At 37.8% G+C, this 23270-nt stretch overlaps 1 protein-coding gene across 1 annotated transcript; it reads left to right on the top strand.

Moving 5' to 3' along the window:
• The first annotated feature begins 1841 nt into the window (after nucleotides 1–1841).
• LOC139145290 (uncharacterized) lies at nucleotides 1842–22851 on the top strand. Its single transcript, XM_070716338.1, has 9 exons — nucleotides 1842–2057; nucleotides 6360–6691; nucleotides 10717–10819; nucleotides 11652–11797; nucleotides 12469–13738; nucleotides 14191–14275; nucleotides 17349–17704; nucleotides 18579–18660; nucleotides 18915–22851. Exons 1-9 carry the CDS (start codon nucleotides 1922–1924, stop codon nucleotides 20140–20142), a joined length of 3738 nt encoding a protein of 1245 aa, XP_070572439.1. The 5' UTR covers nucleotides 1842–1921; the 3' UTR covers nucleotides 20143–22851.
• Nucleotides 22852–23270: the final 419 nt, after the last annotated feature.

Below are 23270 nucleotides of genomic sequence, written 5' to 3' on the forward strand. Positions count from 1 at the left end.
AGATTTCTCACACTCGTTGGGGATATTTTGTCTCACACTCGCGAGACAAAATATCCCCAACTCGTGTGAGAAATCTGATCCCAGTTCCTTGGGGGTGTGAGATTCGATTACTCTCGTACTTACAGCAGATACTGTTCACAGTCAGCTACAAAGTATCTACGTTTACATAACATGGTCGCGTCAGCGTCTGGAACTTCTTAGGAAGTTCCTTATCAACTCATGAAGTTTCAAAGGAAACACACTGATGAATTCGTGAGATGTATCAATATTCACATGAAGTTGAGCGTTCGATGATAGATGAAAAAGAGTGTAACGCTTTGAACATATTGTGCGTAACAGAGGCGAAGCCGAAGGCGAGAAGGTGTGCTGCTCCGCGAAAAACACTCGTATATTATGACGTCAAATAGAGAAAAATACCATTGGATTATATATTTATCACATAAACACTTTTCTTATTTTTCTTTTGTCGTAGATGGATAAAAATTGTTGTAACAAATTGTATTAATTTCGTCGCGATTTGTGTTTTACTTACGCGCATTACCTTCGTTTAATGAGTAAAGCGGCCAGTCACCCAGGAGATACTTTCATCATTAATCCCATCAAGCAGAAATTTTGATACATCGAATGGTATCTCCACCAACCAGACGTACGGATTCGGTCACGTGAACGTGTCAAACAATCAAGGCAAGTCAGCCATCGGCGGACATAGCTTTCACCGTGCTAGCGACGGATAGCCATAGTATTCAGAGTTATTCAGAATATTTACAAATAGATTATGAAGTAAATGCAACGACAAGATCGAAACAGTGATTCTCATTCTCAGAGATTCTGTGGCTTTTCAAAATATCACACAAGTTTACGACCTTGGCGAGCGCGAAAGATTCCGTTCGATGACACACAGAGTGTATACCTCATTGCATGTTTGTGCAAACAACGCTGCCGTCACCGGTCTCTGCCGGTGTCAACTCGTCAATCCCGATCTCGGTCGCCAATGTTTTCGTCTTACGGACTTTGATGTTTGCGTGACACTTATCTCGCCCGTGGATTCATCCTAATTTTGTTACTTGGTGGAAACTCTGTTTTGAGTGTTGTCTGAGTCAACTTTCGAAGTACATCAGATTCCACAGCGCTGCACTGCAGTGCAGATACAGCTCGACAGCTTATGTCTTCGCTGCAGGTTTGATTCCGAGCGAGAATTTACGGAATTGTTTGTGTGATGAAGGAAATTTATCGTTGTTAGTCGAATGACTTTATGCTTGTGCCTCCTGTCGCTTTCCCGAAGATTATACTGTACTTATTTATTCAGTTGAACTTACGTTGAGGTGTAGGTTTCCAGTTTATGCCAACCGGGATCGCTAGGTACGACGTCCACATTGAGCCTGACGACTCGACTGGAGCCGCGACGTTACTGAGCCAAAATAAAACGATCGACGGGTATCCCCACTTGATTTCGGGAAAAGCTACAGTTTTAGCCACTCGAAATTTCGTTGGGCTGATATGGCTTCTATGTGTCCATATCTGATTTATCGGGTCACGTTTTTGTAAAAATGTCATGAGAACTAGCACGACATCGATCACGACAAATCTGTCCGTGTCGCGACCTGCATGTATGAACGGTACCATGCAGGAAAAAAGTTCCGGTTGATGACGTAGAACAGGTGTGATTCGGATTTCTTATCACTCCTGTTCTACGTCACACAGGTGGCGATTCGGGCAAGTTCATGTGATAAATTGCAAATATAACATTGTTATTTTCGATGTACCGGTGTGATATACTCCGCGTAGTAAAGAAAGGTAAGTGAACAGTGAGGTTATAATGTACGTACTGTGATATTACTTGTACCATCAGAGGTTTTACAAGCGATTGCAAGAATCAGCACACAGTAAAGGTGCCGTCAAAAAGATTTACCGGGGTCGTGTTATGCTAGTGGGCGCATTTGGTACAGGAAAGACATCAACCAAAAGAAGTCTTTTCAAAGAGCCTTTTGAAGAAAGACACCTGAGTACTGATGGAGCTGATATTTACAACATCGATATTACGGAATGGATAATTAAAGGTAATGATATTTGCATACCATGTTCAAAAGATAAGGTGAAACCGCCATTATTAATCTGCATAATGTACACTGTTTATTTAGGAGTCATTTCATGAAAATTTGGAATGGGGCATATCTTTTGTTTCTGACATATCTATTTGTCTTTCCTGGCCAGAGTCAACTTACCCTATAGCATAATCCACAGAAGCTTTGTACATTTGACCTTTCCAATTCTTGCAACACTGAAAGAGAAATATTTGTTAAATATTCAGTTAATGTGATTGCAATTTTAGAACTCTTCATGAAATAAAAACATGGTCAGTAACAAGTGGTTTACTTAAGATGTGTGAATCACTAGCCTATGAAAGATCAGATGTAAACTGTAAAAGCTCCTGTTTTTCAGTATATAAATTTCGTCAACTTTGATACATATCAGATATCAGATACATATCTCCCATTAGGAAAGTTCATTAAATATGCAAATTTGTAATAAGCTGAAGTAAAAATGCTAAATGACTTTCAATAATGTATCATAATATCTTCAAAGTACAAAGCAATTTTCGTCAATTTTGATCAAATAAGTCGAGACATGTATTCCTAATTACGAAACTTAGTTAAAAATACAAATTAGTGATTAGCTGAAGCAAAAATGATAAACGACTTCCAATAATATAATATTATAGTATCTTCATTGTACATAGGGACACAGAGAAACATATAAACAGAGTGGCAACACTTGCATGCCTTTTGTTCCATGGTCGTCTCGGTAGACTATTGGCTTTTCATATTAAAATGAGCTTCAAAGGTGTTAAACTTTTTGGAGGCTTTGTTTGTGGTTGATAATTACACGAGATTATGCGAAAAATACGACGAGATGGCATCGTACTGCCAGTCGCGTAGCAACCATAGTTACTTTGTGAGCTCTCAGCCAGAAACACTGCTTCACGCCAATCAAAACATAACACGCCAGCAGTTTCATAAACATGTCCTTCCTTGACGCACGTGTAAAAGAGGGTATGACTGACCGTAAAACCATTGAGTAAAACCAGACAGTATCGATAATAGACTTTCAAATTTGGTTCAAATACACTCATTATATATTCATAAAAATATGAGAGGAATTTTTAAAACGGTAAAACTCATTTTCCTGAAGCTCAAAACACTCCCGTTTTCGCCAGCACGTCATTCTGCTCAGCACCACACGACAACAACAACACAAACTTTGCCGAACATACTTTCGCTTAACAATTGGCGAAAATCCGAAAATTACCGAAGGATTCATGGTCGGCACTCTTCGGAAAAGAGAGGCGAGGGCAACCTGAGGCGAGGGCGAACATGGATGGGTTACGTAACCGCTTCACGCCTTAAACAATACCCGTTGCCACTCTATCTATCATTCTCTATGATAGGAAGTATTGTTGTCTTTGATAAAGTCATTCCAGATAGATGTTCCGAATGCCTTTCAATAACGTTATATGACGGTAGGAAGTTTCGTGAACTTTGATCCACGGTAAAATGCTGACTGGCTTCCATAATGTTGGTTCATAATATCTTTGATATAAATGGCAAATTTCGTCAACCTTGGTTGAGTAAATCCAGATATACACACCTTATTAGGAAAGTTCATCAAATATGCAACTTTACAATTAACTCTCATGTCACCCCTTAAATGTCTTTGACGGCTTTTATATCCCCGTGTGATCAACTTTTTTAGCAAATCTTATCAAACTGTTTGCAGCCATAATCAAAATATATCTGGGTTTTTAGCTCCGCTGTCAGCGACGCGGAGCTTATCAAATAGGTTGATTTTCCGTCGTCGTCCGTCGTCCGTCGTCGTCGTCCGTCGTCATCGTCCGTTGTCCGTCAACAATTGCCTTCTCCTCTGAAACCGCAAGTCCAATGCTTTGAAATTTTATATGCAGTTCACTTAAGGTGACCTCACTTCAGTTTGTTCAAATCATGGTGAAATTTGCATATTTGTATTTTTGGGGCATTTTTTGGTGTTTTTGGTAAAAAAATCTTCTTCTCTGAAACCGCTTGTCCGATTGCTTTGAAATTGATATGCAGTTTACTTAGGGTGACTTCAGTCAGATTTGTTCAAATTGTAGCGAAATTTGCATATTTGTATTTTTAAGGCAATTTTTTTCATTTTTGTTAAAAAAATCTTTAAAAATCTCCTCTTCAAAACTGCCAGTCAGATAGCTTTGATATTTGGTACATAGGTCCCTAGGGATGATCTATTTCAGATTTGTTCAAATTGTGCAGAAATATGCAAATTTGCATTTTTAAGGCAATTTTTGCCATTTTTGGTCAAAAAATTTATTTCTCAAAAAGTACTGGTCTGATAGTTTTGAAATTTGGTATACAGGTTTCTATCGATAAACTAAGTAATATGTATTGAATTTCTGATGAAATCTGTAATTTTGTATTTTTGGGGCAATTTTTGCCATTTTTGGTCAAAAAATGTGTATTTCCAAAACTACTCATCCGATAGCTTTGAAATTTGGTATACAGGTTCCTACAGATGAACTAAATGATATTACTGAAATTATGATGAAATCTGCAATTTGTAATTTTGGGGCAATTTTTGCCATTTTTGGTCAAAACATGTGTTTCTCAAAAAGTACTGGTCTGATAGCTTTGAAATTTGGTATACAGGTTTCTACAGATGAGCTAAGTAATATATATTGAATATCTGATGAAATCTGTAATTTTGTATTTTTGGGGCAATTTTTGCCATTTTTGGTCAAAAAATGTGTATATTCAAAACTACTCATCTGATAGCTTTGAAATTTGGTATACAGGTTTCATAGATGAACTAAATGATATTATTGAAATTATGATGAAATCTGCAATTTTGAATTTTTGGGGCAATTTTTCCTATTTTTGGTCAAAAAATGCGTTTCTCTAAAAGTACTTGTCTAACAGCTTTGAAATTTGGTATACAGGTTTCTATAGATGAACTAATTTGATCTTTTGAAATTATGATGAAATCTGCAATTTTTACTTTTGGGGGCAATTGTTGCCATTTTGGTCAAAAAATTTATTCTCAAAAACTCTTCATCAGATAGCTTTGGTTGACATGTTCTTAGGGATGATCCTATGTGATACATTCAAAGTATGATGAAATCTTCAATTTCGTATTTTTGCAGCTTATTTTAGCCACTTTTTTCTGGCCACTGCATCGAGCTATCAAAGATTTCCACCCTTCTTCATCAACATGTGTCAAAAATAGTTATTCTCTACATAAACGCAGCGGAGCTATATCGGCCGCTAGGTCGCTTTTACTAAAATCATTCATGATGCGAAGGAGCCACCAAAAACTTGTCAGTTCTTGTTATTTCCAAACAGAATCTATGTACAGTATTATTTTGATTCTGATCCAATATGCCGTTCTTGAGATATCGCGCTAACAGACAGAGAGGCAGGACAGACATCTTATTTATGTTCCGTTTGTACCTGATAATTAAGTACAACAATACGACCGTAATATTGACACTTGCAACTGGGTGTGACATCGTTTTCATAAAATGTGAAGTGACCATGAAAATGAGAGGGGCAATATTGATACAAAACTTTAATGCAGCTACATAATTCAGGCAATGATACAAATGGTTTACACCTACATGTACCGTTAATTAATCAACAATTCACTCTCTGTGTCATTGCAATACGTTTACAAAAACTACCATTGCATAATGCAGGCAAATGTTGGCATGCTGAAACAATAGAATAATGTTTAATCCTTATTGTCAGGTAGATTCCTTACATTTACAAATAATATAACAATTCTCAAGAATGCAGGTCTGAGTAATATGTAAGTGTTGTCGGAGTGCTTCCATGACAAGGTAAATGGAGCCTAAATTCTAGTGGTATGGACACCATGCCCGGCAGTTTATACAAGTCATGACCTTAGCCAAGCTTAGGTGTAGTTAGCAGATTTATGGCTTAAAAAACTAGTCACCAAAATACCCTGCACAAAGATGATGTTTCAGTGAAAGTCAGAGATGTAAAACATTGCGCACGAACTCATGCTTCACGCGATAGAATAATTGTCACAAGGAAGGTACATTGTTACAATGTACCTTTCCATGTATGCATGCATGCAAAACCTCTACATTACTTTCGTTCATCACATGACTAGCCATTCAATCACAGTCTCCTCCATACTGACGAGTGTATACCAGCGTAGATACTACGATGGGTTTTAGCTTACAAGTCCAGCAATTTTAATCTCAAGTATTGCCCACATTAATCGCACATCTTCATTTTATACACCTGACAAGCTTTGCCCTATGTAATTTTTCCCATTTTTTCAATAAGATTTAAACACCAAGTACCAAGGTAAAAAATCCATCAAGGAAACACAGGAGATACTTGAAGATGTCTTAGCTGTTGGAATGGCAAATGAGAAAGTGGATGTATCCAAGGAAAAATCAGAATTGATTCCAGCAAAAGTTGCGAACGTTATAGATGCACTAAAGTTAAAAGGGGAAAAGATGAAAGACGTAAAAGGACGTCTTCATCGGCGATTGACAGAAGCTAACAGAAGACTGATCCGGCGCGTCCAAGAAGTTGATAATGTTGATAAACCTGATATTTACTTCAGCCTGTGGGACTTTGCAGGACAAAGTGTGTACTACATAACCCACCAGGTCTGTATTTCAAACTAATCTTCTGCACATCGACTCTTTCTTATCAAACACATAGGTCAGTACAGCCGATCAATCGGAAAGTTTTGGTTGTAATAACGAGTGGCAACTCCACGTATCGGATTGGCTGCTCATATAATAGTGACCGCAGTGCTGTACAATTGTGTTTACCATGCTTGCAATTGGTAACACTAAGATAGGTTTTTCGATTTTTGAAAGAAAAAGACATTATCTTCACTTTATTTTTATTGCCATTGAAACATGTTTTGCACAATATTGTCTATATCAGTTGGTTGTTTTTTCTGCCGAGTCATGATCATCCTTGCTTGTCGCGTTTTTAAGTTGGTTTTTTGGTTTGTTTTTACGTTTCTTTTGCAACTATGTTATCATGTATTTCCAAATCAGATTGCTCCGTATCAATTTCTGTAATCTGTTGTGGTTTGAGTCCTGGCATTTTTTTTTGTTTATTTCTAGTCACTGGCCAGGTGGTGACGAATCCGTCTCAATCAACAGTTTTTAATGCATCTGTTGTGATCGAAACCGTGTGCACGTAAAAAATTTAGTAAAAAAATTTATATTCTCACAATAATTGTGTCATTCCTGCAAAAAGTATGACAGCAATGATGAGATAAAATGAAGACATGTCGAATGAAATTCCGAGTCATGAAAGCTTTTGCTATTCTCAATAGTCTTGCGGGTGATCATCTCCGGTCGACCCCTTCCCAACGGTCCACAAGCACTTAGCAGTACGTGATATGACTGTCCACTGCTGAGGTGGTCGTATAGCTAGATCACAGACGTCATACCCGGCGATACATCGGACATCTTAGAGCTGCACTGTATGTTCGATCGAGTAAATAAAATCAATATCTTTATGTGTATGATCTGCAGAAAAGCAAGACAGACGGCTCAAAATGTCATAGCATTTGAATAACGACAATAATTTTCCTTCATAACATAGTATTGGTAAGCGCAATCTAAAGTTTGAAAGGTGTGGATTTTGTCGACATTCGGCAAGTCATCCGAACTGCTGTACATAGTTTTTTCAAAGGCATGTATCAGTGGAATGTTTTTCTTCACACATCATATTCCCAGCCACCAAGGTGTTGGTGGCTTGGTACCGGTATTACGATGATATATAGGCACATCAGATAATATTGTCTGACCTTTCGAACTACAAGCTTATGATACTAGTTATTAGTTGAATTAAAATTTAGGATAAAATCGATAGCATCGTAAGACTTCTTAATTTAGAGTCTGAGATCGTTTGGAAGTGGCAGATGCCCGGAAAGTTTTTTTATCGGATAATAATGGATAAAATGACAATATTGTCTTGTTGGAGCCCAATAGAAATGTTGGAAGTGGCAGAAGCTCGACATGCTCCTGTATTGAATAAAAATAAAACTACACCCTTTCAATGACAAACTCTTACCTAGAAGAGGTGTTATATTATTGACATAAAACAAGCTGCCGGATATCTACTCTAACCTATACCGTCCAATATTTGACATTAACTGAAGAGTCTAATGTTCAGAAGTCGGCTACCAGTACGCACCCACCTGGGTATTACCGGGCGCGGCAGTAGCGATTGCGGTACTAAAGTCATGGCCAGCACTAGCTCGGCTGCGTAATATCGAAGGGTCCATTTGGGAACTTAAATATTAGCCGGCTATTGAACCACTCTTTTTGGGAGTGGAGATTATCCGAGCGGTTCTCTCTGTGGCCTCTCCGCTAGGCGACTGATGCCGTACGTTGTGGGTTCGAACCCGATTGAAAACTAGCCGTATTTTCTACCCTGGGTTGGTAACTCTGCTGGTGGACAGAATTGTCCCCGAGGTAATCGTTCGCCCAGTTAAAGCGATGAAATTCGTTTCTTCGCTTCGATAATGTTTGTATGTGCGATGTGTGATAGTGAGCATGCGTGAGTGAGTGCTTCACGAACTCTACAACGTGTGGAGCGGTCTCAGTCAGAAAAATGTAACAACTTAGCCGGCTATTGAACCACTCTTTTTTGGGAGTGGAGATTTAGCCGAGCGGTTCTCTCTGTGGCCTCTCCGCTAGGCGACTGATGCCGTATGTTGTGGGTTCAAACCCGATTGAAAACTAGCCGTATTGTAAGCTTGTTGTATTTTGAAAGCCTACGATGAGAACTACTGTTTCAGTTATGTCGTTGCATTTTCTTCAATTGATGAATATGTTTTAAGTAAGTGCAGTAATTACTATGGAAAATGCGCACACTTAGTCTAAAACTTGTAAACGCCATTTGAAGCGCCGTTGGCCGGGTGATAGTTATGTGCTTCTGACCGAAAGTGTTTCCATTTTAAACCAACATCAATTTATACCACGAATGTAGTAAAGCTTAATATCAAATTGATCTTACTGACTAATTCCAGTTCATGACAAAATGGTAAACTGCGGACAATACTGATTTACACATGAGTTAGTTGCAATGCTTTCGTTCGCATTGGCCCATTAAAAACATGCTCACTTGGTAGTATTAGTTATCTGGACACGCGGATAGTCCTCCATTTCATTTTGGTCAAAATTCTTGTAATGGATGGACGTGATGTTCTAGCTTCTCTGATATTTCAGAAGACGAAAATGGCTGTGACGTTAAGTGCTATCTTTCCAATTTTAACATTCCCTAGTTTGTATATTTTAAACTTACAGAAAAAACAAGAAGTGTCATATTTTGCTGAACCAGTGAGCGCAAACAGATTAGCTGAACTTCAACATTCACTTTAACCAAGAAATACTTGAAAATTTATCGATTGGGGCGTCACTGTGTGGGATTCCGTGGATCGCGAGAGAAATCAACGTAATACTCATTCGGAAGAGAAAAGTATTGCAATATATACAATCGTTCTTGGTTGTTTTTATCCAAATGGAAGCTCAATTTTCCAAATAATCTACAAACGATGTTATTTGTGTTTGTGCAGAGCATGTTTCAAACACATGACCATAAACATATGATTGTTAATGTACAAAGATTCAATTTGCACAAATTGGTTTGTGTCTGTCTCTACGCAAGGAATCATGATGCATGACTTGTTTATACACATAAGTAAACCGCCACGCTGCTTTTCCAGATACAAATTAGAAAACGCAAGACTTTTTGTTAAATTAATTAATTACATTCATAAATCTGTTAGGTTTACTGTAAGTTTTACATTCGAATAACAGTGTGGTAGTTTACGAATGAGCATGAGAACAATGGGGCAGTGATGGATTATTCTGTATGAAATGCATGGGAAGATCAAAGGGTCATGTCGTCCATAGTAATATAACTTTGATTAAAGAGACGTTATACAACTGAGCATTCTGTGATTTCCCTGCCCATCGACGCCTGACTTGCTTTGATTTGCAAGTAAATGTGAATTTATCCGTGTGTCTGATTGGTAAAGAAGCGTATCAACATTTCATTTATAAGTAAAAGTACTTAGTAAGTAGATTGCGTATTTCCTAGGTGATGAGCAATTTTGGATGTATTCTAATATACAACTTTATTGGCCCTTGTAAAGTGCGAGATGTATCGCGGCGACCAACAGCTAACACGAGCAGCAAAGAGCAAGCAAAGATGGAATGTCGCCGTGTCATGTTGATTTTAATCAGATTGTATTCAAACTAATCCTTTCAAAACAAAAATAATCAGTGATATATATGCTTTTGGTTCACTATGTGTTAATAGAAACTTTGATATCGGTATCGTATTTACGTAGTTTGACTTTGTAACGCATATCGCTTTGGCCGTAAAGATTTTTATTTTCTGACATTTGCACAATTACTTTGCAAACAAGACGTGGAAAAGTGTTTTGCAGTTAGTTTTATTGTCTCTGCTCATTTCAAATTTGAAAATTAGAGGAGAAAACCTGTTCGAAATATTATTGGAATTAGATTTTTCTCTAGTCAATTCTTCTGTGTATATTTCAGATATCCTCTCCTAACCACCCTCCTTATCTGTCTCTGTTTCTGTTTACATGGATCCTTTTCGGATATTTTACCAATCTTTTGATGGCTTCTATTCACAGGTATTTCTAGGCAATCGAGTTATTTTTGCCCTTGTAACGGACCTCACAAAACCCCTCGATGAAATAATGTCCACCGTTATTAAAGATGAGTGGACTGTGAAGGGTAAGTCATTGTGTCATAATTGACCAATGAGAAATTTAGTTTTAAATTTCAAAACTGTGTACTAATATGTATGGTAAACCTTTCAGTAAAATACTACCGCAATTTTATTGGATAATTGTATCACTTTTTGACAGGTGTTGCTTTGGTTTATGAATGTTAGATAGCTCTCTGTTCGAATGTATTGCCTTTAATGGTGATATACGCGTAAAGCTTTATGTTCAAATCCTTGGTATCAGATTTGCATACTGAATATGTATTGCACCACGTGTTCACGAGTAAGTGTCGGATAGTGACAATTATAGACGTACGCGGCCATGTACTTCATGTTCTGCAGACCAAATGCCACTTGTCTCCATTCTGTTGTTGTTATTTCTGCTATTCCTACATCATCACCATCCTAAGATAGCAAGATTTCTCACTTTTTGTTTTCAGATCTTTTTTAATTTTAGCATTAACCTCCCTAAGGCCAACTGTGGCCATACAATTCCAACATTTATTGCATCATGTCCACACACTGTATGTACTTTTTTTATAAAATGTCTGTCGTCTGTAAAATCCGTGAAGTTCATATAGAGGCAGTATATTGAGTGAACATGTGAAAATCTGAGGTTACATGATATGAACAAAGACATATTCGTAGTCGACAGTACTCATAGTTTTTATTATCACCACCTGACAAAGGACACGGTAGCTGGTGAGACCTTATAGACAGCCAAAGCCAGCGAAACTCGCATCCTGCAAGCTAATCCTACAATTTACATATTTGAACATTAGAAATTCCTGGCCTTTGTGGATTGATATAGGGCTTATATATCAATTTATTTTGCTTCAGAGTTCCTGTCGTTTTGGATGAACTCCATACATACCCATGCCATTCCTGGATCTAACATAAGAATTGAATCTTCAGACGGAAGTGTTAAGAACACGCCAGCGCCACCAGTCATTCTCATAGGAACGAAGAAAGACTTGCTAAGGGAGGTATGGTTAACATGAACCCCTTATTTCCTGTTGTACTTGGCTAAAACGAACGTTAACTGTTGACGACATTTGAATACTAATAATACTAATACAAAAAACTTTTTCCTACAAATACATACTCCTTTGCTTCTTCATCTAAACAGGAATTTTACGAAATTAAACGGACAGGTTTTGGTGACAGAAAGAGTCAAATGTACATGGAATGTACATTATGTTACGCAAATTTACAAATGCAAATGACGCAAATTGCAGTCGTGTCCTGCATAAAGGGGAAGATGTTTGGTTGTGTTTAATGACTTGCAAAGACATTGTGCGATAAATGTAAAATAGGCCGCACTGGATTGCTAGTACATTTGGTTGATCTGATAAAATTATTTATTATACCGTAGCTTCACGTGTCATCGAGAACAAACTAGTTTCCATGCCACATGGCTTGTCGTGCTCATACACAGCCCGATATGTTCAACATATCAAATCCAAAAGTGTATGCATTGATAAGACTTTAAACAATGAACTGATGAACATGGTCATGATTATTTCTCGTTATCGTTTCGCCATCAGCATTTGGTGTATTGTACGCACAGATTTCACTCATATATAGGGAAAAACGGAAACTGCCAAAGTCATGGCCTGAAATGTCATCTTTATCGTTTCACATTTCTTCTATTTAGAGTAATAGTCCCCCTGATGCTCAGGAAGTAGACGTTGAAAGAGAAGCGAAGAAACGCCTTAAGGAAATCAATGAATACATAAGCAGACACGCCACAAAGGCAGTTAATGATCACCTTGTTGATATGATTGCAATTGATAACAAATCAAGAGGAGAGGATGGTAATGCTCCTGATCCACAGGTTGAAAAACTTCGAAAAAAAGTGCAAGACTATGCAATGGAGTACTTCTTCCTTGGAAAGGTGCCAGTTAAGTGGATACGCCTGGAATTGTCAATGAGGCAGAAGCAAGAGGAGAAGATACATTTGGAAGAAGCAAAGGAGATCGGAAAGAAGTTGGAAATGACAGAAGACGAAATAGAGAAAGCTCTGGCATTTTATCACAGCGTCGGAGAAATACTCCACTTCACAAAAATACCTGAGCTGAAACACATCATCATCTTGGATGTAGTATGGTTGGTCAATCTTTTTAAGATATTAATCACTCAGTCTGTGGTGTATGAAGATCAGCTGGAGGGGGTACCCGCAAAAATTCGCAATTTGATTCAAGAGTTACACAAAGAAGGCAGATTACATGAAGAATTACTGGATTATCTCCTAAAACGTCATGATCGACCCCAAGACAAGGCAATTCTTTTGAAGATCACGGAAATTTATGACATTCTTTTCAGTATGCCACAGCCTGACGGGGAAAACCCCGTGTACTACTTACCAAGCCTCCTACAAAAAGATGCTGATGGTAAAAATGGCATCATATGCCCAGCTAATAGCCAGTCATGTGCGCCAATCTATTTCCACTTCCATGGGAATTTCCTTCCCGAGGGAGTCTTCTATCGGTTGATAGTTCGCTGTTTGAAGCAATGGCCAAATGGGGGAATAGTCTTACGGAAACACAGAGCCCGCATATTCATCAAGGATTATGCTTTCCACGTTACCCTGTGCAAGATAGAATCCGATGTTGAGCTGAAGGTGCTTATTACGCCAAAAATGCCAGGTACAACAAAGTTCAAGCCTGAGAACATTAGAAGTGTCAAAAGTGTGGTTGAGAAGGAGTTAAAGTACATCATTGCCACCTACACTCCTAACTTGACATATCAGGTATGCATTAAGTGTAGCTGTTCCAGTCATCGTCTCGGAGAATTACTACCAGGTTCTGAAGACACGGATGATGGATGTACTGCAGTTAAAGAAGATGAGGGGAATCTAACAGTTATCTGCCAAAGAAGTGTTACACAGGTGCCCTATCCTGATCTGACATTGTGGTTTAGCACAGGTAAGACTGCTAAATTTAGCAAGTCGTATTATTGGTAAGGCATAACAGCTACTTTACAGAGGCCATTCAATTTGACGTAAACTTTGCTATAATAATATTTTTTGTCAAGCAAGCAAGTGTAGGTATTTACGTAACATTGTACGTAAATACCTACACTTGCTGCTTGAAAAAAATACCGGGTTTAACAATGAAGATGATGGGAATGTGTACAGTCGTAGGTTTCGAGGTTTGAGCGATTTTCCAAAATATAATAATAATGTAAATATTTGCTTGGTTTTGTTTTAATGTTCATGTATGTGAATCTAATATTTGTATATCATATGGTGAACATGGTCTCTTTGGAGAGTTTTGTTCCTTCGCATTTTTTGTTTTCTTTTAGAAACAATCATGATCACTTTATAGACACTCCTCAACTTCATTATTGTGCATTTCATCTTTTTCCATGGCAACAGAAAAAGTTGTCCACCAAAGCAGTCAAGATGTCGATAATACCCGTGCGAATCTTAGCTCACTTGAATCAGAAACCAAAAGACAAAGGTAAGAGTATTTTCAGGAGAAAAATGTGCTCCTGTTACATTTCCATATACACGGATGTCCCTACATGATGAATAATATATTGTACTCGTAGTGAACTATACTTACATTTGATTTGACTTACAGATTTATCATTATTTGTTTGCCATGTGTGGGGAACTCATAAAGAGACATGTCCACAGTTCATAGACTTTAGACTCCAGACTCTACACTCTAGACTTTATACTCACAGACTCTAGCCCTATGTACCTTGCATTGTTTTTAATGAAATATTTGTCAAAATATTTTCAAGCAATGGTAAACTTTTAAACAACAACAGTAAAACACAGAAAAACAGTTTGCTTGTGCTAATTTGACATTTTTATAAGTATGACGATAGCAAAACATAAATGAGCAAAACCCAAAACACTACTGAGCGGGGGGTTGTTCATTAGTATGGCCTTGAGCATGCAAACATTGTGGCCAGTGCAAAGTCACATAAAGCAGGAAATGTCTTGTCCATGGTAACACAGTTTTGAAATGTACACTGGAGCATGAATATTGTCTTTGGGCGAAGTTTGCAAGGGTTTCTCTAACTGCGGGAGAAAAAGAAACACGCGACTCTCAAGATCACTTTGCCCAAGTAAAGAAGTTAAAAATGTGTCGAAGAAAGCAAAACAGGTAACGCAGACAGAAACAGAGTTGAAAGTATGGGAAGATTTTCAAAGCAAGTTAATCTCAGCATTTTTTTATGTTTGATGAGAGCTCTCCCACAAAATGCCAGAACTGAACAACAAAGGGGGATGTAGAACTTCAACCATGACATCGGCACTCTCCGGGTTGCAATTGCATATGACAACACTATCATCAAACTACCCAAAATGACATGTATATCGCAGAGAGTGTACCATATAATTGCAGGGTGTAGCGAATGGTGTATATTCATCAGAGACACAAATTCCATCAAACAAGTTCTGATGATTACCTGCAAGAGTTTTTGAAATGTAAATATTTTAAAATTTGGCGTCGGAGTTCTTTTGATATTATGTTTTTAGTGTGTACAGTGTAGCATTATGTTAATACGACACCCGGGATGTGCGTATGCGTTCAACCGTGTTGTTTCCGCAAAATGCATTGAACTAGCTACCAGCTCCTAGTCTCCTGTTCGCTCGATTGGCCAGTGTACCAGTTCACCATAATCAAGAAAAACACAATGACGGCGTTGCGAGACAGAATAGAGCGAAGAGAAAAGTCGAAAGAATAAAAGCGAATGAACTTTGTTGGATAGTTCTGGTTCGGAATATACAAAGTGAAGCAGAGGCTTACAATAAACACATGCGTAAACAAAGGCCTGACATGTTCAGAGAAACGTACCCCCCCCCCCCCTTTCACGGTCGCGAACTTCCTCTTATATTATGACAACGCTAAACTGGAATGATTGTTACAGGTCCTCGCAAAAAACCTATCTCCCAGATGCTTGCTGTATCGCCCAACTATGGTGACGTGAACTTTGCTATATGCAAAATGTTCAATTAACCGTTGCTGCTACGGAGTCAACTACATCGGGATTTATGGCAACAACATAGTCTCTGCTCCGAAAGTATCAGTCAGCACTGTGGCGGACAACAATTATAGCCACATACTTGTGTCACAGTCAATTTAGATCTTCGAAGACAACATGGAAAAGCTCCGCGAATCTGCGAAGCGGTTGTCGGATAACTAAGCAAAGTTGGGCTTTACTTCATTTGTGAGACCCGGGGTATTCAGTTACAACATAGAGAAAGATAGATAGAGTGGCAAACGGGTATTGTTTAAGGCGTGAAGCGGTTACGTTACCCATCCATGTTCGCCTCGCCTGAGGTTGCTCTCGCTCTCTTTTCCGAAGAGTGCCGACCATGAATCCTTCGGTAATTTTCGGATTTTCGCCAATTGTTAGCGAAAGTATGTCGGCAAAGTTTGTGTTGTTGTTGTCGTGTGGTGCTGAGCAGAATTGACGTGCTGGCGAAAACGGGAGTGTTTTGAGCTTCAGGAAAATGAGTTTTACCGTTTTAAAAATTCCTCTCATATTTTTATGAATATATAATGAGTGTATTTGAACCAATTGAAAGTCTTTTATCGATACTGTCTGGTTTTACTCAATGGTTTACGGTCAGTCATACCGTCTTTTTCACGTGCGTCAAGAAAGGACATGTTTATGAAACTGCTGGGTGTTATGTTTTGATTGGCGTGAAGCAGTGTTTCTGCCTGAGAGCTCACAAAGTAACTATGGTTGCTACGCGACTGGCAGTACGATGCCATCTCGTCGTATTTTTCGCATAATCTCGTGTAATTATCAACCACAAACAAAGCCTCCAAAAAGTTTAACACCTTTGAAGCTCATTTTAATATGAAAAGCCAATAGTTTACGAGAGGACCATGGAACAAAAGGCATGCAAGTGTTGCCACTCTGTCTATATGTTTCTCTGTGGTTACAAGTAATAATTCCAGCATAGAAAACCAAAACCCTCGTCTTTTTCGCTCATACCGCAACGTGACCAAGCTCATTTTCTTTACAATCAAGTCTGTTTCTATGGATTTAGTACTAGTTTATTCCTATTTGTATCACCGGAGTTTACTTTTGTTTTTCACTCGTTTAATGTTAATACAAGGTGTGATGATACTTTCTGTTACAGCAATGGTTTTGTTAAAGTTAATTATTTCACAAAATGTCCCGTCATATTTATTTCTAGCCTGAAACTGTAGCTTTTCTCTTCCTGTTTGACTGTTGGAAACGATTCGATGACAACAATGAATTTAAGCCAACCAAAAGGCTAAAACCTTACAGGACGCTACACATTAGCCCAAATTACATCCGGAAATACAAACAATGCACCTTTGCTCCTCAATGCACTTGATGCGTCAGGTAAAAAATTATACAGACTATAATCTGAGACTATAATCGTAATCTTTTGAGTATTCAAGAAGGATTATTACAATATCATAGGTGGTTCTACAACAGTTCGTTGCTGCTCTAGCAATAAATTTCCTTTGTACATTCGTTTCAATATTTTCTTTCCCTGTTTGGTTTGATCTAGTTTCAATCACTTTTTTTTTGCAGTGCAACCTATCCAAAGCAAGGAAAGGGTTTTAATTCACGGAATACCAACATGATGTGCCCGCAGGATCAACAGTCAGGCAAATGTCAACTAAGTCATATTAACTCTCTCTTCAACCACCTCGACCGGCAGTTAGACTCAAATGATATCAAAGTTTTGACACAGCTTCTCTCGGGCGAACAAGTACCGAAACGAGACGGAGAGAAAATAAAAAGTGGATTCGACCTATTTCACTATCTCAAGGACCATGGATACATCTCGGAAGACTCTCTTGAACTCCTGAAAGAAATGTTTAGTGAAATAAAGCGGCCTGATCTGAGAAAGGAAGTAATACAAACTGAGATGCTTCTCAAAAGAGGTATGGTACTTGGTACACATAACACTGAAACTATTCTGACTAAAGAATGTGTTCATGTAAGTTCAAGGGCAGGAAGCATACGTGCATGAATAAACGGACACATGCACACTTGCACGCAACACACAAATACACACATACATACATACATACATACATACATACATACATACATACTCATTATATCATATATAATATATATATATATATATATATATATATATATATATATATATATATAATTCTCTCTTGTTGATGATTTTGCAAAACTTTATGATCAAGATCCAAATTGGGATACGATTTCAATAAAGGCTTACTTTACTTTATCTACCTACCTACCTACCTGCGCGCGCGCACGCAACACACACACACACACACATACATACACTTAAACATTAGATTTTAAGGGGAAGTTCCTGAAATGTTAAGTGGTTTTTTTACTGTTTTCCCTTGTATGTCTACTGCAAGCTCTACTACCAACAGCATGTTGATACACGTACTGTTTAGCGTGTCAACACAACGTCTATACGCGTATAAAATGCACTGTAGTTATTTGAATTTGAATACAAGTCCGGGCCAGAAATTACTCGTTAATAACAGCTGTGCAGCCTAGACATGGACAGGCCGAGTTGATGTGCTGAATACTGTGTTATCTCAACATGCTTCGGGAAGTAGAACAAAGTAGAATAAGACACTGCACTCTCCCTTCAACATGAAATTCCTCTATGTATTTATATTTACATCATACGTTCCACATTTACTCTTCCCGGAATTGTTGATCCTACGCCTGTTTTGTTATTTCTCAAACATAACCATTCTCATTCTATGAAGATACCTGTAGTTAGTACTGATACTTTGTCTATATGTTGAACAACAGAAAAGACTACGCAAAGCAGTCCGGATGCTGATAGTGCCCTTGTTCATCTTTGCTCTGGTGACCCGGAAACTATTACACATAGGTAGGAGCACATCAAAGAGAAATATTTTGTTTGCAAGTTGTATTTTCATATACATATATCCCCTTAAATAATCAGCTATTATATTTCACAGATTGGAAATCATACTGTTATGTGAAGTATACATTTTCAGTCATTACTGCCTATCTAGTCCGTGTATTCTAGAAAATGATGTTTTAGTCGTAGTTCACATCATAACGCATTTATGTCACAGTAAATTTTGCATAATTTGAATGTAATACTTTCTTTCTCCACAGTGGTGGAAGTGTTCTTACTATTTTCCACGAGTGGGGCACTCAGAAAGGTGGCATAGCAAACGTCCACAGGCTGACATCTAGCATCGCTGCAGAAACTGGTCAAAAGGTACACGCAACTGTCCTTGAATCAAATGAGGAAGAAAAGCATGATGCAGCATCAAGGGGAGTCAAATTAATCCTACCGAAAGATGATGAAGATAACGACAAACCAAGTAAAGCCTGGCTTACTAAATACTTTTCTCACCACTATCCATCACTAACGGAGATACCGGACGTTAACGTCGTGATAGGTCACCTACCCAGCACCTCCAAGGTTACCCTTGACATACATAGTAAACACAAGCAGGGTAAGAAAGTCATCCTTTTCAATCATGCCTTACTGGAAGACATCGAAGTTACAAGAGATGAATTGACACCTACCAGAGTCAAGCAGAAGGAGGTAAACCTTTTGACAGAGGTTACTAGAGCACATGTTGTCTTCTCCGTCGGACCACGTGTATATCATCACTTTGAAGGCAAATTCAGCATGCTGGAATCCGTTAAACATGAGCTATTCTTACCAATGCCCGATGAAGAATTCTTTCGACTTCGAATCAAGAAACCATCGACTACCTGCCAGCCACAGATTCTCACCTACGGAAGAATAGATCACATGACCCATCTGGAAGGATATGATGTGGTCGCGCATGGTCTGAGTGAATATGTAACTACTCTCAAGACGTTGAAATCCACTTTGAATCCCCCAGTTTGGCAAATCAGCGGTGTTCATAAAGAGCAGGTTCAGTCCGCACGTGATTTCATCAATAAGCACGTCACTAGTGGTGATTTGGTCTGCAAAGTGGTCCATAACTTGTCCAGTGACGGAATCAAAATTGATTTACAAGAAAGTCACCTTTGCGTCATCCCATCACACATTGAGCCGTTCGGTATGGCTGGCTTGGAGGCCGTGGCAGCTGGAATACCGGTCCTTGTAAACAGCAACTCAGGCCTGGCGCAGTTCCTTACGAAGTACATGCACAGAGATGCGGCAGCCGCTGTCATCGTTGATGTTGGTGTGACTGGTACAGAGAGGGAACGTGACATCCGTCATTGGGCTGACCGCATTGCTAGAGTGTTCGGCAATTACGATTATGCCTTCAAGAGGGCACAAGATATGAAGAAAATGCTTCGTGATTGTAATGCAATTACAAACACACATTCAGTTTTTAAGCAAGAATGCTGTGTGTAATAGGCAGTTGGGCGACAAACATTCCTCACAAATTAGGCTTTTCTTAATATTTTGACGTACAACCACAGCGTCCATACATTTGCGATCACACTGGAAATATCATGCAGCTTGTTTTGGACTTCTTTGGTGTTTTGGATTGTTTTGGGAAACTAGTGTTTCAGAATACCTTATATAGCTGAATTTATATTACTTTTGACAATTAAAAGTTGTTCATCTCTACCACTCGTTTACTAGACTAACAGTTGGCTCATTCTCCTGTAAATTTTAAGTGTTTTATGGCAATGACTAGCATTGTATATCCACTGAATATCACATCGATGTATCACTTCTGAACAGATAGCAAGTAATTAAGTTCAGATACACTGTTATACACGTTGGACTCTGAGATCATGCATATCAATTGAATATACTGATCAAGATATTGTGATTCATTTCTTAAAAAGTAGTGAGACCATTCGATGGCGTTTTCATTGTAACACGGGAAAAATTTCGGTGTCGCTTTTTCTAATTGTTATAAAGATGTCATTCACTATTTCATTACCATTCCTATATCAGAAATGTTTCCACAGTGTTTCTCAATAAAACCAGGTTAGAATTTCCTATTTGTTTAAATATACTTTACTGATTGTTTCAGACACTTGAGTGTCTTTACTACGTGATCAGGAAATATTGTGTTGTGATAATTTGGAAGTTAGGCATTGCATGAGGTAACATTTGTGACTTTTTAATGAATTATTAGTGTAGAAGTTAAGGTGCCATATTTTAAAATCACTATTATATAACTATACAGAAAGACATTCATTACATCATCCGACGGGAGCAGAAGATGGCGCTTAACATGTCGCATTTGAAGTTGATAACTTCCACTCCGTCAACCTCCAATATAAGCAAATAGGAGTACACATCAACGAACCATCTGAACGTACTATGTGTATTTTAACGGTGTATTTTTTAAAGGAAGGCAGGCAACATTTAGGGTTTTATTAAGACTGTGTGATTGTAGGATATATCTACACTATATATTTGAACATTGTCTTGTTTCTATTGTGGTGATTGTTTTTGAATTTCATTTGTTAATTAAAGCACTAGCTATGTGAGATTTATTTTAAAATTAGCATAGACAAACGTACAACCACGTCACCTCGTAAACGGAAATGAAGTGCATTCTTTTCCTGTCACCCCATGGCGGTCTTCGATTCGACATTCAAGTATAAGTCTAAGACCAAAAAATGTTGGAATGTAACATTATCAAGTTGTACGTGATAAGTGAAAGAAGTAAAATCTGGTACATGACGTTTATAGGACTTGAGTTTAAATTAGTCTTGGTGGTTGGGATATCAATATAGATTTGACTTATGCCATGCATTTGTTCGTTGTTGTTTTTTCTATTATGTGTGTATTAGACCATTTTTTTCTATTGTGAGAGTATTAGACCATTTTAAAAGTATCCATACTTTACTTTACATTAAGTAAATATTTTAATGTGCCATTTATGCTACTTTACTCTTGGTGTTTCCACAAAATTTGATTATTTCTCAAATTTATAGAACTTATAGTTATTTTCTTAGTTTGCAAGTAATACTTATAATCGATAACTTCACGATCATACGTAGAGACATAGTAGCTGGTTTGACTGAGAGGGATTAATTTGATTGTTGGAGAATTCAAACGCGGTTGTGAATTATTAGGAAAAGTTGTTTCAATGAAAAAAAAAAACTTTTTTGGATCTCAGTCGTAGGGAATTCAGTAAATTCTTGATCGGATTGAGTTACACTTTGCTAATTGCTAATATTGTTATGACAAGACTTTCAAAATTGATTTAATTTGAATATCGCATTCAATTTGATTTTTCACGACTGTCTTCTTACACCTCTTTTTCTCCTTGAAAGTGAGCTTGAACTTGGGCCTATGCAATTTTATAAGATAACTGTGCGATGTACGATAGCGTGTATTCAAGTGAGAGTGACCCATGTACTTTGCAGGGTGTGGAGGTGTCACAGTTTGAAAAATTGCAACATCTTATACTCGGTAATTCAACCATGCACTCTTTATTAAGGGTGGGTATTTGACCGAACGGTTTTGACTGTGATGGCTTGGCTAGATGAATAGGTGCCGTACGTTGTGAGTTCGAATCCGACTGAGAATTTACTGAATTACAAGACGTGTTATTTGATTTATATATCCAGTACATACATATATTGTAGGAACATATGTACATAAAAAATCAAAAATTCATCATGAATGTCAGCAAAAAAGCAGCTTCCATGTAACTAGAGCAAAACGAACTACATCTTCCAATAAAAATACTTCAATTTTGTGTTGATGTTGTTTTTCAACTGACTTGTCCTTATGAAGATTACAATTTGAATGCCTTATCACGACAGTAAGAGAAAGCTTTTTGTGTAAGGTCAGGTGTGTTTGTAACAATTACTAATCAACATTAGAATGGTAATAGTATAGTTTTGTAATTATAACAACTAGATCTCAACTATATCATAGCCAAGTGAAAATCAAACTTAGGTATTAAACTGCAAATGATAATTGTTAATTTTTTATGGCTTGTAAGTGATTTTACTTAATTGAAATGCTGTTGGTAAGCTTTGATTCTTTTGATTCAATTTTTATGATGGCATTTTCACAATTTTCTCTATCGAGACTGATAAAATGATAATAAATGATTTTAAATAAAATAATGCTTCTTGAATTGTTGAATTTATTATTCTATCTCTAATATCATAATTATTTCAAAAGTACATCTTAAACACAGAGAGCGATTTCATAGCTACCATTATAGACTGGCGACTGCTTGTGCCATGGTGGCCTGCTGTTCGAACGTTTCGCTTGCCTTCCTTTCAGATCTCATTTTCAATTTAGTGCTGCCATGGCTGTATATATCAAAATCAAAATATTTACCAGATTACAAACGGGTATTCTAGACGAATCGTGTCATATATTAGCTTTGCTATAAAAACTCTTTTTTTCATGTTTTCAAGAACCCAGGTAATGTACAAAACTCCCCGTTTCTGTGATTTTGGGAACATGCATGGGTACCCCTTTTCCCTGAGTGCCATCATCGGGATAAACAGCCAGGCGTACGCGTTGGTATATGTTTATATAGATGACCGAAC

This window comes from Ptychodera flava, chromosome 12 (genome assembly GCF_041260155.1).
Source record: "Ptychodera flava strain L36383 chromosome 12, AS_Pfla_20210202, whole genome shotgun sequence".
NCBI lineage: Eukaryota > Metazoa > Hemichordata > Enteropneusta > Ptychoderidae > Ptychodera > Ptychodera flava.

Bases quoted from the DNA above. Each gene is read 5' to 3' on its own strand.
- LOC139145290 (XM_070716338.1), top strand. From the start codon at position 1,922: ATGCTAGTGGGCGCATTTGGTACAGGAAAGACATCAACCAAAAGAAGT. The intron at 6,692-10,716 runs GTCTGTATTTCA...TTCTATTCACAG, and splicing joins TGTACTACATAACCCACCAG to GTATTTCTAGGCAATCGAGT. The intron at 18,661-18,914 runs GTAGGAGCACAT...CTTTCTCCACAG, and splicing joins CCGGAAACTATTACACATAG to TGGTGGAAGTGTTCTTACTA.